The sequence below is a fragment of the Lampetra fluviatilis genome, chromosome 38 (genome assembly GCF_964198595.1).
Source record: "Lampetra fluviatilis chromosome 38, kcLamFluv1.1, whole genome shotgun sequence".
NCBI classification, from domain to species: domain Eukaryota; kingdom Metazoa; phylum Chordata; class Hyperoartia; order Petromyzontiformes; family Petromyzontidae; genus Lampetra; species Lampetra fluviatilis.
The window spans coordinates 4955995-4970891 of record NC_136312.1 but is presented as its reverse complement, the minus strand read 5'-3'; the positions used below and the strand labels follow the sequence as shown (position 1 = coordinate 4970891).

Genomic DNA, 14897 nt, shown 5'->3' with positions numbered 1-14897 from the left:
GGAGTTTGCATGTCTCTCTCTCTCCCCGTAGTCATGTGGATGTTTTTTCTCCGGGTCTTCCGGTGTTTACATCCACATTTAGAAACAGTGCATTGAGGTTTATTTCGATTTTGCTGCTTGCACAAAATAAGCCACTTTGTTGAGCTATGATTTGTGTCCAGGTTTCTTCTGGAAAACTAGTTAATACCTCCGTGGGCTCTGCCTGGTAGGATGGGGATGGTTTCGTGTTGTATTTGTCTGTGTTTGGGTCATTTGTTTACCGTTCTTGTACTTGGCACTGCTATCATGTTTTTGTATTGTTTGGTGTTGTAACGTCTGTCAAAAAGAGCGTATTAGCTCATCGGATTCCTCCTGCAGTATAAACAAGTGACCTCCAGTCCTTGCAGCAGAGGGAAAGCAGCACTTTTCCAGCGTGCCCTACTGCAGAGATTAATATTTCGCGTGTGACTGTCAAACCGGTATTTTAGAAATGAGCCAAACTCATCGTAGAACCAAACTTGACGTGATAGGTTATTATTTTTTCTACATTCAAGACTGAGGCCATCAACTCACTGCTCATTAGCACCCAGCGTAAAATCACAGGCAGCTGCGGCTTGAACCGAAAACCCGGATTGGAACCCAGGCTCGCTGCAGTGCTAGCTCCAAGTGTAAAATCAGAGGCGGTTGCGGCTTCAACCGAAAACCCGGATCGGAACCCGGGCTCGCAGCGGTGATGGCTCGGCGCGCTGACCTCCGAGCCACCTCCGCTTCGGGATAACAATTCGGCTCACGTGGAACATGCGGGCGATTTTGCGGTAATGGGATGGACGCAAGGCAAATTACGAGCGGGAAATGAAATTGAAACGGAGCGACAAACCTGCTGCGCGAAGATCGTGTCGAGATGATGAAGCGCAAATGATGCTCCCACGTTAAACTCCGTGGTGATTGAGCAGACCCTCCCCCGGGTGGCTCAGAGGTCGGAGCCGCTGAGCTTGGCACCGTTGAGGCCTTGGGTTGCAATCCGGGCTTCGGCCATCCGTGATTAAAGCCGGCTTCTCAAGCGCAGCGAGTTGATTGTCCCATACCGGTGTGTTTCTTGGGCGGTTTTCACGTAGGAAGTGTAAGTATATTATATTGTTAAGTTTTTTCGGTAAAGTCACGTAGGTAAAAAATTAAAATTAATAAAAGTAAAATAAAATAAAAATCACGACGTTTCGGAGGCAACACAAGCCTCCGTCTTCAGGTGGAACCGTCACAGCCACGACAGCTGTATACTTGATGGTAGGTTTTTACCCTTTTAACTGGTACAAAACTGACACCTTTATTCAAGGCATCATGTTTGCAATGACCACAACACAAGTAGTCAATAAAGCAAACAAAAAGAAGCAACTCTGATAAGGATAATAATATGCATCCTTATCAGAGTTGCTTCTTTTTGTTTGCTTTATTGACTACTTGTGTTGTGGTCATTGCAAACATGATGCCTTGAATAAAGGTGTCAGTTTTGTACCAGTTAAAAGGGTAAAAACCTACCATCATATTTTTGCCACTGGTAAAAGAGATCTCATAGTGTAGCTGTATACTTGTATACTTGATACAGCTGTCGTGGCTGTGACGGTTCCACCTGAAGACGGAAGCTTGTGTTGCCTCCGAAACGTCGTGATTTTTATTTTATTTTACTTTCATTAATTTAAATTTTTTACCTACGTGACTTTACCGAAAAAACCTAAGAATATGAATCCTTGCAGTCACGAAAGCTTCAAATTTAGAATGTAAATATATTAATAGTTTTAACACGAGGGCTTTCACGATGAATATTATACAATAGTCGAGATTTGTTTTGGTTTAGATCGTGGAATTGGCACGTTTTGTTTACGTGACAAACCTTATTAATTGGCTGTGTTGGGTGATGGCAGGTTTAACGACATTTATATCCACGCGATCTAACCCAAAAAACCTCTTATGGATATATTCATCATCATCACGACATTTTTTAAAACTTTTTCTTTCACCAGGTGTAAGGCCCACTGAGCTATCATAGCTCTTTTTTAGAAGCGACCTGGCTCTCACAATGATAGCTCAACGAAGTGGCGGCTAATATCATCATCGCGTGGACATTTATAGCAGCCAAATACTCTAGGCGCGTGATGTCGATTTTTAAATGTGGAGGGAAAAACCGGAGGACCCGGAGAAAAATCCACGCAACCACAGTGAGAGAGAGAGACACGCAAACTCCAAATATACAGCAGGCGTCAGGGTCAGGATCGAACCCACGACCTCCTGCATACCAGGCGAGGTAGTTAACATCTCCCAGCCACTGCTGGATGAAGGCCTCCCCATGCTCTCACTTTGCGTTCCATTGCTGCCGCTACCGTCCATCTCACTCCTGCACACGGAGCTAATCTCGTCGCTCCACCTCCGCGGTTGTCATCCTCTTGGACGTGCTCCCTCATTCGCCTGCCATTCCATCGCCGGTCTCGCCCATCATCCCGTCTCGCGAATACCATTTACTTTTATCGGCAATATTACGTCTTAGGTTCGTCGTCGTTACCTTATCATGCGTTCCTTACAATATACTTTAATTGGAAACAATATATAATCGCATTCGGAGTGAAGTCATTTTCACAGTGCTTGGCCAAGCACATGCTTTGGGCGTGGACGTCATTGCCCCATTTGGGGCTAGCGGGGACGACGCAGCGGGTCTCCGGAGGGAGCCCGGCTAGCGCTGGGTAGCCCCGGATTGGCGCTTCTAGCCCGCGCCTCCGCACCACAACTATGCGCGTTGTTATTTTTAAGCAGAGGGGCTAAGCACGCCACCGCCGCGCCGCCACCTGCCGCAACTAAAGCCGGTCCGAAATGACGACGGACAAAACGGACGAACAGGGCAGCCCTCGTCATTTACCGACGAGCTGCTCGCCGGATGAGCTGCGTACACTGCTCGTGATTACGCGCCAAAAGCGTAGACGTCGGGCAACAATGCTGGGGGGCGAGGGTGGCGGGGGAGGAGACGGGGGGGGAGTGGGGCCGGGGGAGCGGCCGCCACTGTTTTCATTGGCGTCCGCGCCAGCCCACGGGGTCGCGAGCGCGCTGTTTTCACAGCTGTTCGCAAGAGGCCGAAATAAGAACGGGAGGTGCCAGGGGAGGGATCGGAGATGGAGCGCCCAGGGGATGGCGCTTAGAGAGTGCCGGAGACGCCTCTCTAATCGGGGTGCAGCCACTTGGCGTCGTGGGTTGTCCGCACCTTCCCAAGCTTTTCGATTTTAGATGCGGCTGAGAAATGCTCCCCCCCGTACGTTTTGGGACAACAGTGATGGGCGTGTTCGAGTGTTGCGTCTCCTTCCTTCTACACGGCCACGTAGATCGGAGAATCAGAATTCAGATTTATTGATGCCGGAGGAATCCGATGAGCTGTAAAGCCCTTTTATCACAGGTGTCCAGTCGTTGCCGGTTGCGCTGAATGAACAGAACCTTAAAGTTCACAATCAAGCACCTGTCGGTTAGCTGGCAGTTACGTACATTTATGATAATTACAGCGCAGTCGAACTCCGCTTATCCGTGACAACGTTGGGCGGAGGGGCGGGGTGGTGTGAATTTCTCGGATCCCATCTGTAATCTACCCCCTAACCGCAGGGAACAATTCGCTGAGTGGGACAGCCCCAACTTTCACGGTGTCGCTGCACCCCTTAATAGAGATCTGTTGGCTCCAGCGACCTCCGTTTGCTCTCGTAGAGATCTGTGAGCATTCGTAACGTGACTGGTCACTGCGCGTCTGTAATCGAGCCACTAGCCGCTGGGAATAATTGTTTGGAAGGCCACTTCCAAATTCCACAGCGTGGCCGTGTCTCCTGCTCTGCCTGCCAGCCTTCGTTAGTTCTAGCCCCTGTCTCCCTGCTTGCCCGTCTGTCCGTCTGCCCGTCTCTGCGCCCCTTTCCCCACAGGTGCTCTACCAGCTGTGGGTCGGGCAGAGTTCGGAATTCCTGCGGCGCCTCGTGCTGGCGCTGTACGCGGCCCCGCGCGGCCACGAGCAAGGTGGGAGGGGGGGGGTCACAGGGCGGAGGTCACGGCGGTGGGGGCGTGAGGTTGTGTTAGTGGCGGTAGCGAAAGGAGGAGTTGGGATTGAAGTTGGGGTCAGGGAGCGCCCGCTGTGTTTTTCTCGGCCGGGTTGTATCGAGAGAGGGCAGTGCAGCAAAAGCAATCGTTGCGATGTGCTATGCTACCAACCGGCACTGACCAGCGTGCTGACGTGTCGTCATGTAACGCCCACAAATCCCACGTCCAGCAGTGGATTGTTGAACTGTAATCATTCTACGCTCCCATCGCGAACCCTCTCTGATCCTCCCCCTGCGTGTCGTCCGCGACCCACCGCCGCCGTGCCCTCTTTGTCGACTCCCCCCCCCTCCCCCCCCTTCTTGACCCTGCTAGGCCCACGCAACCGCCCCTCCACCCCGGAGCACGCGTTCGTCTCGGCCGCGTCCCCGCGCGTCTCCGACAGTCTCCGCCGGCTGGGCCGCAGCTTCGAGCTGCACCGCGTCGGGTGCGGGGGGCGGGCGGCGGAAGGCGGCGACCGGCCACGCTCGGCGGCGGAGCCGGCGGCGGGGGGCCCCGGCGACCCCAGGGGGTCCGGCGGGGGGCCGCGCTCGGAGCTTTGGAGGCTGCACGCGGCCGTGCGGAGTCTCCAGCTGCACCTGAAGATGGCGCTGCAGGAGTGAGTTTGGCGTTCGAACGGTCGCTCAGATCTCGTCGCAAGTCGCGGGCTAAGTCGTGGAGCTTTGATCGGTGTGTCCCCCGCGTGTCGGTCGCGGCGGCTAAGTCGCCGAGAGCAAAGCAAATTTTTATGCCTGAAGCTTCCTTCGTCTTGACGAGAGTTATCGTGACCTCCCCCGTTGCACAGAGACAGACGGACAGCTGGCTGGCGACCCTTGGATTAATTTGGGTGATTTTCTAGAGGGTAAGCATACGAGAGCAACCCAACTTCTTTACACCTGAAGCTTCCTTCGTCTTGGGTTCATCTTGACGAGAGTTATCGTGACCTCCCCCGTTACGCACATGGACAGAGCTAACGCACGATTTCAGGCTCGGCTGTAAAACCAGAACGCCGGAAGCGTCTGGAGCGCTGTTCTAAGAACTATTTTGGCACGCCACATCCATCTCGCTCTATTTTGTCCTCACCGTACCCTATATATTTTATAAACCTGTTCACAGATTGCTGGCAATATATGATATAGTGATGTAGGATTATTATGGAAAGGCATTACTGTGTACACTAAACTAAACTCTTATTTTACCAGGTAAGGCTCCACTGAGCTGTATAGCTCTTTTTCAGAAGCGACCTGGCCACAAATGATAGCTCAACGAAGTGGCTTAGAATGTAGAAATTTACAGCGGCCAAATACTCTAAACGCGTGACGTTGATTCTAAATGTGGATGGAAAAACCGGAGGACGCCGGAGAAAGATCCACGCGCCCACGGGGAGAGAGAGATGCAAACTCCAAATATACAGCAGCAGGCGTCAGGGTCGGGATCGAACCCACGACCTCCATGTCCACCAGGCGAGGTAGTTAACATCTCCTAGCCACCGTGGCGCCCCCGCTACCCTAGCGGGTGGTGTCCTACACCGACACTCGCTCCTTCCAAGCCGGCCGAGCAACATTCCGGAAAATGTCGAGTGAGAGATTAAACCCCCTGAGTAAAACGTCTTAATTGGGAAAACGTCGTTCATAACAACGGGCAGATAACGTGACGTCGTAGCATTGTCACTGCCCCACCCACCGCCCCCACAGCTCCCTCTCTCTGGAGGACGAGCTGGAACGTCTCTTGGAGTCGGGCCTCGACGCCTCCACCTCCGCCAACGGAAGTAGCGGCGGCGTTGGCGACTCCGAGGCGGAGACGGCGGCGGCCGAGGCGGCGGCCGAGCTGCTGAGTTTGCTCGGGCCGAGGATGGAGGCCGCCAGGGCCTGCTGGGACGAGACCGTCACCCGCTCCAGGGCCCTGCGGCGCCACGGCGATCGCGACGGCGCGGCCGGTGAGAGCGGAGCGAGAGGCGGTCAAACCCGCCGTGTTTTTTATTGTCCTTTTCGCGCACTCGGTCCTGACTGTGCTGTCCGTGTCACATCACGAGACGAAGGAATCATTCGGGAACAAGTCGGTTGAAGTGGATATCGCACAACTACATCCGAGACCCCACCCGGCCTGGCACAGACAACGATATCCGTCGCATGACGTTCAAACTGCAATTTTTTATTTTATTTTCACAGCTGGAAATTAGCCGAATTTTAAGACTGTGGTTGTTTTGTGAGACATTCAACTCACTACACTTGAGTGCCCAGCTTTAAACACGGGAGGCTGAAACGTGGGGCGCCGCGGTGGCGAGATGTTATCTGCCTCGCCTGGTACGCAGGAGTTGGTTGGTTCAATCGTAACCCCGATGCCTCTATGTTTGCAGTTTGAATATTTTCCCCGTGGTCGCGTGGACTTTTCTCCAGGCCCTCCGGTTTTTCCCTCCACGTTTAGAATCAACGTGCATTCCGAGTATTCAGCTGCTGTGAATTTCCACGTGGTAAGCTATAATTTGTGGCCAGGCCACTTCTGAAAAAGAGCTACGTAGCTCAGTGACCCTTACCTGGTAAAATAAAACATCAGTTTAATAGTTTAGTTTATTGAGAACCCAGTTGAATCGTAGGTGGCTGAAACCTGGAGTCCAACCTAAGATCTGCAGCAGTGCCAAGCTCAGCACCGTGACTGGCCTCTGAGCGATTCGGCCACTGCGTTTAGTAGAACTTTTTAAATTTCACAGAATTTCACCGCCTGTGGGATTTGACAGCGTCTATGTGCGAGAGGCATCACAAGATAAAGGGAGGGAGAAAAATACCACGGGGCAGAGATGTATCCCTGGGCAACGAACGCCCTTGCTGCTGCCTGAAGAGCGTTCATCATCAGCCGTGGTCTATCTGCTGCTGGATAAAGGCCTCCTCAACCAAGACACCGCCACCCAATGGCGGTGCCGGCTCGGCACTCTGACCTCTGACCCCTGAGCCATCTAACTGTACGAATCGTTGTTAGTCGATGAATCGATGCATCATCATCATCATCGCGCACCCAACTGGGTACTGCGAACACTCGCAAGGCAAGGGCCGTTCGCTATTCGCGTCGTCGCGCCGTCGCTCGGCGCCAGCGCTCTCCGCCCGCGTCACGTTGCCCCTCCCCCCCCCTCCCGTTCCGCCGTGTCGCGCGCAGCCGATGTGCCGGGCAGAGCGGAACCCCCACGCAGCGTCGGCGAGGATCGGCCTGCGTTGGTGATCATTGACGATCGCGACCCCATCCCGGAGGAGCAGGTACTTGCGCAGTACAAGACAAAGATCCCTCCCCTATAGTCTTAACGGACCGTTGGGGCGAGCGCTGTGAAGGCCGGCGCGGCACACGATGGGGTGGGTGGCCAGGACAACGCCCGGCCGGCTTTGTTTTCCTAGTGGTACTCATTTGAGGCTAAATCGCCCTCGGAGGGGACCCAGGACCCGTTCAGACATTATTCCCCGGTGTTGGCCGTGAGCGGGAATCCAACATGGGTCACCGGGTTCGTAGCGCAGCACGCTCACCACTGCACGACCACTCCTCAGTACACACACCCACACACTCACACACCCACACACTCACACACTCACACACTCACACAGGACACACGCACTCGCGTGGTGACCACGTACTCGCTCGCACAACGGGGTTACCGCTTTATCCATATTGTGTGCTGATGCCGTTTCTGTCGCTGATACTGCCGTTGCTGCTGCCACTGTTGATGCCACTCCTGCTGATGTTGCTGCTGTTGCTACTGCTGTTGCAGCCACTGTTGCTGCTACTGCTGATGTTGCTGCTGCTATTGTTGATGTTGCTGCTGCTACTGCTGCCTTTGCTGATGTTGCTACTGCTGTTGTTGCTGCTGCTTGCTACTGCTAATGTTGCTGATGCTGCTGCTGCTACTGCCACTGTTGATGCCACCACTGCTGCTGTTGCTGCTTGCTACTGATTTTACTACTGCTGCAACTGCTGTTGCTGCTGATGCTGCTGCCACTGCCGTTAATACTACCGCTGCTGACGTCATCCCTAACGGCAATAACGTCGACCCACGATGCCGCCGCCGCCGCCCCCCCCGCAGGAGTTTGAGTCCTTCGCGGGGGACCCTGAGGACGGCCCCCCGCCGCCGGGGAGCGGCGACCCCCGTGGCGAGCGGCGATTGCCGGATCCCGAGGAGCGGGAGCGCCTGCGGCGTCAGCTTGAGGAGGCGCGGCGGGAGCGCGAGGAGGCGCGCCGCATGCTGGACGAGCTGAAGAGCGTTCTGGGGGTGCGCACGTCGCTGGAGCAGCGCGCCGTCTGGAGGAGCGCCCTATTCCCCGCGGCAGGTGACGGAACCCTGGCCCCCCTCGGCCCTGCGACCCGTCTGGAACGCGCTCTCTTCCTTCCGATGTTAGGAAGCCACGAGGAGCTACGGCGCTTTTAAATCTCGTTTGAGAACTGCTTTTTATGTGTTTCGTTTGTTGTCCTTCCACACCCCCCCCCGCACCTGGCTACGTACGGTAAGAAAGAAGTTCAATGTATGTACGGGTCGAGAGGTCAATATTGTGTATGCAGTTTGTTATATGAAGAGCGGGCGGTGGTGGTGGTCGTTGCGGTGGTGGTGGCAGTGGTGGTAACGGCAGTGGTGGTGATGGCAGCGGTGGTGGTGGTAGCGGCAGTGGTGGTGATGGCAGCGGTGGTGGTAGTGGTGGTAGCGGCAGTGGTGGTGATTGCAGCGGTGGTGGTGGCAGTGGTGATGGCGGCGGCGGTGGTGGCGCACGCCCATATGGAGGCGAGGGTTGGTGGATGACGTCGAGATGTGTGAAAGTCTCAAACCCGCCGGGACGCACGTGGGTGGCCAGGAGATGGCAGTACAGCAAGCGAGTTCGCGGATTCAGATTCCACGAGTCCCGCGCAGGGCGGGAGGGCTGCCGCGTTGCGATGTTTTGGCCGTTTCCATGAACGATCGGGAATGTGGGAGGGGGAACTGGAGAAAAAAACATAACCACACGATGCGGGGATAACAAAGCCCCGCACAGATGGGTTCAGGAATCACATTAACTGTACTGCCTTCACCTGGCAACCTCGCAGCCCAAGCCTCCCAACAGCTGCCGTTCCCTCCCGCCTCGTCGTCGTGTCTCACCCGAATGCTCGCGTAGGCTCAACCCTGCCGAGCGACGCAGGAGCGAGACGCGGTAAGACCGTGAGAGATGGTGGTGGCAAGGACAACCCAGCCATGTGACGTGACAAAAAACACGCAAGGCAAACGGCTTCTTTCCACTTTTATTTATTTTTTCCTCTTCTAGCGCCGCGGGAAACGTCGCTGCAAGCGCGGCCCTCGAGCTCGGCGGAGGCCCCGACCGAGACGGCGGCCAGGAGCCCCGCCGTCGACGATCACAGCCGTGACGACGACGACGACGACGGTGACGGAGGAGGAGATGGCGGCGATGGGGAGAGGAGAAAAGGGGTAAATTCCTCCCGAGACGACGTGGGCGGCAATTGCGAAGACGACGGTGGTGCAAGGGCTATCGGCGTATGGGACGCTGCTGCTGCCTCTGCTGCCAGTGGCGATGAAGCAACTTCATCTGCTGCTGGTGCTAGCGAAGTGAACATATATTCGACTGGCGGTTGTGATGATGATGACGAAGCTAAAAGAGAGTCAACTCCTAGCAGCAGCGAAACTAAGAGGGAGTTTGCGGCTGGCAGCGATGTTGATGATGCCAAGACAGAAGCCGCTGCTCTTGGTGGTGGTGATGATAGCGACGACGACGATGCCTACGGAAACACTTCTGCTAGTCGCGATTACGACAATGACGCTGATGCTGACGTTGAAGGAGAAGGGGGGGAGACCGCGGGGAGCGACGGCGATGACGCCGGCGGGCGTGGCGCCCCCCACGACCCCCCGCCAGCCTCGCTGCGCGAGAGGCTGGCAGCGGCACAGCTCAGCGGCTGGCACGGCGCCACCAGGGACCCACGCTCCGTCCACCTGACGTCGATGGTGGCGACGCAAGCGGCAACCCTCTCGCGAGGGCTCCTGTCCCTGCAGGAGCAGACCTTTGGTGACGACGGTGATGATGATGACGACGACGATGACGACGACGCCGCCGATGATGATCGCGAATCTCAGGAGTGAGGATGACATGGAGTGTGAGGTGGTTGTGTTGCTGTGCAGTGGAGATTGTGTCTTAGCGTTTACGAAAAAATCACCTCCAGGAATTTGCCTTTGAAACTAAACTTTAAATATTTTGTTATTTTCTAGGTAAAGCCCTCTAAGCTATTGGCTCTTTTTCAGAGGCCACCTGGACACACGTGATGTTAGCTCAACATCGAAGCGGCTTGTATCATTGTCTAAACGCCACGTGACGTCGATTCTAAACGTGGAGAAAAATCCACGCGACCACACGGGGAGAGACAGAGCACTCGGACTCCATATATACACCAAGAGGCATCGTCAGGGTCCGGGATCGAACCCACGACGTCCTGCGTACCAGGCAGAGGTCGCAATCGGTTATCCGATACCCGTACCCTACCTGATACCCGGCTACCCGTACCTGGCCGGGTACGGGTACCCGTTTGCGACCCTGGTGCGGCCGGGTATGGGTAGGCCGTGAGTCACTGGTGAGTAACCATTTGTCACTCATTTCGGGTAGGGTACGGGTAGGGTACGGGTACCCGTACCCGGCCGGGTACGGGTACGGGTACCCATTTGCGACCCTGTTGCGGCCGGGTATAGGTACGGGTAAGGAATCAAAACCCGTTTGCGACCTCTGGTACCAGGCGAGGCAGATAAGACAAGGCCACAGATGGACACGTGTCACTGGGGCTACGGTCCCCACTCTTGAAGTGACCGCTGGTTTGGACAATTCAAAATTCGACACCGGCATGACTACCTACACACCTCACCTTCACTTATAAACTAGGCATTTTAAAAAACAAATCTTAAAAGGTTCAGGTTATGTAAAAGACTTGTCCCTTTGATGCCCGTGATCCATAATAGAGGTTTTTGGGTTAGATCGCGTAAATATGGATGTCGTTAAAAACCCGCCACAGTCAGTAAGGTTAGTCACGTCAACAAAACGTGCCAATTTGTTACTCGTTCAGCACACCGGTTGTGCGTTGGAGAGTAAACCTGCTACAACATTTATAGTATAGTGTAGTGTATAGTGTAGTGTACAGTGTAGTGGAGTGTATAGTGCAGTGTATAGTGCAGTGTATAGTGTAGTGTATAGTTTAGTGTATAGTGCAGTGTATAGTGTAGTGTATAGTGTAGTGTATAGTGTAGTGTATAGTGTAGTGTAGTAGTGTATAGTGTAGTGTAGTAGTGTATAGTGTAGTGTAGTGTATAGTGTAGTGTACAGTGTAGTGTATAGTTTAGTGTATAGTAGTGTATAGTGTAGTGTATAGTGTAGTGTATAGTGTAGTGTATAGTAGTTTATAGTGTAGTGTATAGTGTAGTGTATAGTGCAGTGTATAGTGTAGTGTATAGTGTAGTGTATAGTTTAGTGTATAGTGTAGTGTATAGTAGTGTATAGTGTAGTGTATAGTGTAGTGTATAGTAGTGTATAGTGTAGTAAACCCGCTACAACATTTACAATTCGAGTACCGTGACGTTGAACTATCATTTGAGATGGCCAAGTCACTTCTGAAAACGAACTACGTAGCTCAGTGGGGCCTTACCTGGTAAAATAAAAATAGTTTAGTTTTACATACCTACTTTGGGGGGGGAGCAGATTAAGTGTATGAAGGAAGATTGACGGAAGCTTGCGTGTGGATTGTATCGTGTCCCAATGAAGCTAGCGTGGGCTTGTAATAACGTTTGCCAGTATTGTTGAATGCTCGTGTTGCTGCACCCAACTCTCCAAAGCCGCTGGTGGGAAATTCCTCACTGCCACGACGACTACGACGATGACGAGGCTCTTCGAAGGGCGAGCCGGGCCCGCTGTCGCGAAGCGCGTCGACCTTTTATGGTGTCTCGCGTTTTTGAAGAGCGCGAGTGGGGGGCCTCACCCGGTCGTTTGCGCGCTGAACCCCACGTGGCAGCAACGGCGTCGCCAACGAAACTCGCGCGCGCGCACGCACAGTTTTGCCGCAATCTCAATAAAAGCGTTTCTTATTCTTGGGTCTTTCGGCAAAGTCACGTAGATAGGTTCAAAGAGAATAATCAAAAATAACAGAAAGCCTTTTCCTGAAGACGACCGCTTGCGTTGCGGTCGAAACGTCGTAGTTTTCTGTTGGTTTTTTAAAATTTTCTTTGAACCTATCTACGTGACTTTACCGAAAGACCCACGAATAGGAATTCCTGCAGTTACGAAAGCTTTAAGTCAAGATTTCAAAGCGTTTCTTATTTCTATCAAACTAACGTCGAGTTCTTCGCCTGGCGCGTACCGTCTTGATTTGAACGCACGTGAGATCATTTCGCGTGTGACCCGCGCCGTGAGCTTCTTCAACGGAACCTCTTATCGGCCGGCTGCGACGGTTCACGCCACAGCACCTAAGTGCGCCGTGCTCACGCCATTTGGCATTATCCACCTAAAGTAGAAACTCCTTTGCCACCAACTTCACACTGTTGAACGTCACGCGGCTGTGCCGTGTGATCCAGTGGGCCTCAGTCTCGTTTGAAATTATCCGTCTCCGATTTCGCTCCAGTTGCTGCTAGTTGGCGTTACGCCACGAGACGGTGTCCGTCCGGAACTCTCATAGGGCACTGCTTCAGCCCCTCTCAAAGAACAGCCCAAGGAAGCAGTTATCACGGAACTACGTCTGAGATCCCCTTTAAAGTGACGTAGAAGGGAAGTAATAAAATAATAAAAATAAAACATAAAATAATTCTCACGACGTTTCGGCCACAACGCAAGCAGCCGCCCCCAGGTGTTGTGGCCGAAACGTCGTGAGAATTATTTTATTATGTTTTATTTTTATTATTTTATTACTTCCCCTCTACGTGACTTTACCGAAAGAACCAAGAAGATGAATCCCTGCAGTCACGAAGGCTTTAAATCGAAATAAAATCCCCTTCAAAGTCACCTTATTTATTCATCACGAAAGAGTGCCTTACTTTCCTTCCCACCTGCCCTGCTACAGATGCTCATGGTTCATCACGTGGCAGTCAGACTGATTTTGCTTAATTCTCAGAGCTGGTGTTTAGCCAAATTTAAATGACAGACGAGTTTAATGTGTTGACGCTGTTTGTGCAGTCATTGGTGAATGGGGGGAGGCCCTTCCACTCACTAGACTTGAGAATTTAGTTTAATCATAACTTAGTCGATGGGAGTAGATGGCTCTCTATGTGAATGGATCTCTATGCAAGTCATCGGTGACCAGGCTGAGGCCACAAAGCCACTAAACTTGCAAAGCCAGGCTACCAAAGCCCCATTCTGAACCCATAATCACTGCGTCACTAACTCAGCGCTCTCACCCCTGAATCACTCTCTGAAAAAGCCACATTTTTAGCACTTTCATTCGAACATTCTCGCCACCACCCCGTGTCGGAGTAATAGCCCTGAAAAACGAACCTATCGAACCGCTCCCGAAAGTCCCTTCAGCAGGCTCCTTCGTGAACCGCTTTTGTCCGCCGTGTAACAACAGGCCAGGCATGCACCGCACGGAGAAATCACGACGTGTTAACCCTCGGACAATGGGGGGACATCTCGAACCGACACCTATGATTAGCGTGGTTGGCTACGTACGTAAGCTCAACGTACACGAGTACAAACCAGCTGGCCGAGATCACACTCTGGTAATGAGCCTTACGAATTCCCGCGTCGGCGTCGCCCTTGGCACGACGGCTCGCTAACAACACCGCGGGTTGGATGTCACCGTCCCGCTCACCGGCAGTTGTCGGTGTCTCCGAGCTTCGTCACACGCCCAGCAGCCTCGGTCTGTCCGACTGTCTCACGGTGCCAGACACCACCGCTGCGGCGGTGCCGAGGCCGCCGGTGAAGGGTCGTGGCGGTGCCAGCTCGCCACGCTCCGTGCGCCACCCTCCCTGCTCGGACGCCTCGGAGGCGCTTGAGCCATCGTCCGCACCGCTCGCACCGATGCCACCGACACGAGAACTCGAGGTGCCGGGGCCCGGCCTGGGGCTGTGAGCGGCACAGGGGGGAGAGAGAGAGTCGGTGCTGGATTATCCCAGTAGCACAAGTAGCTACACGTGTAGTAGCTACGGGTCCCGCACTTTCAAGGGCCCCGCGCTAAATGCTGTCAAGCTATCAATTCCGGTTCAGTGATTCTGCACTTGCTTTATTACTATAGTACTATACTGCCTTCAACTTTTAGGAACGACTGGGTGTTTAAGTTTAGCGATTTGTCGCATTATTTGGCTGTATAGCAAATGAAAAAATACAATTACTTTACTGTGCAAGTCAAACATTTATGTGTTTTAATATTTACGTGTTTTTTTTTTTATTTAGGCCCCCTTTATAACATATGCTACATGCCCTGCACTAGCTTCATCCGCACTGGAGAGAGTGTGCGTCGTGTAGTTTCATGGCGGTTTGATCCGGGTTTTTCACCGTCTGCACCTCGGCAACGGCACCGTTTATTTACGGATCGCCCGCTTGTGTCGCGGTGCTCAGGTGAGCGCTTGGTGGAACTCGGTTGCCGGAACTGAGCCAGTGGTGGAAATTCCACATTCCTATGGAAAAATTCACAGTCTGCCCCTTAGCGCCACTTGTGTCAAGCAATTTTCGGTTTTATTTTTAAATAAGAGTAAGTCTTGATATCCTTTGTGACGGTACATAAACAGCATCCTGCAATAACAGTAGAATGCCAACGTTCAGCCCTTTCGGCCTCTAAATTATTCCTCGAATTTATTACAAATTTCGCAACGTTTCACAGGAACACCACCGAGTCAAAATCCCTCCAGTGCCCGGCAA

At 53.2% G+C, this 14897-nt stretch overlaps 2 protein-coding genes across 2 annotated transcripts in view; one reads left to right on the top strand and one right to left on the bottom strand.

The window, feature by feature from the left end:
• The window catches only part of VEZT (vezatin, adherens junctions transmembrane protein), a 39869-nt gene extending 27535 nt beyond the window's left edge, over positions 1-12334 (top strand). Inside the window, exons 8-13 of the mRNA XM_078874082.1 lie at positions 3918-4008; positions 4402-4684; positions 5760-6001; positions 7213-7310; positions 8126-8369; positions 9330-12334. Of these exons, the coding sequence (XP_078730208.1) occupies positions 3918-4008; positions 4402-4684; positions 5760-6001; positions 7213-7310; positions 8126-8369; positions 9330-10156 (1785 nt within the window). The 3' untranslated portion in view covers positions 10157-12334. The remainder of the gene's footprint in view (positions 1-3917; positions 4009-4401; positions 4685-5759; positions 6002-7212; positions 7311-8125; positions 8370-9329) is intronic.
• Positions 9977-14897, bottom strand: part of LOC144945591 (uncharacterized) — a 29100-nt gene continuing 24179 nt past the window's right edge. Inside the window, exons 20-21 of the mRNA XM_078874081.1 lie at positions 13852-14105; positions 9977-10063 (exon numbers count right to left, since the gene is read on the bottom strand). Of these exons, the coding sequence (XP_078730207.1) occupies positions 13880-14105 (226 nt within the window). The 3' untranslated portion in view covers positions 9977-10063; positions 13852-13879. The remainder of the gene's footprint in view (positions 10064-13851; positions 14106-14897) is intronic.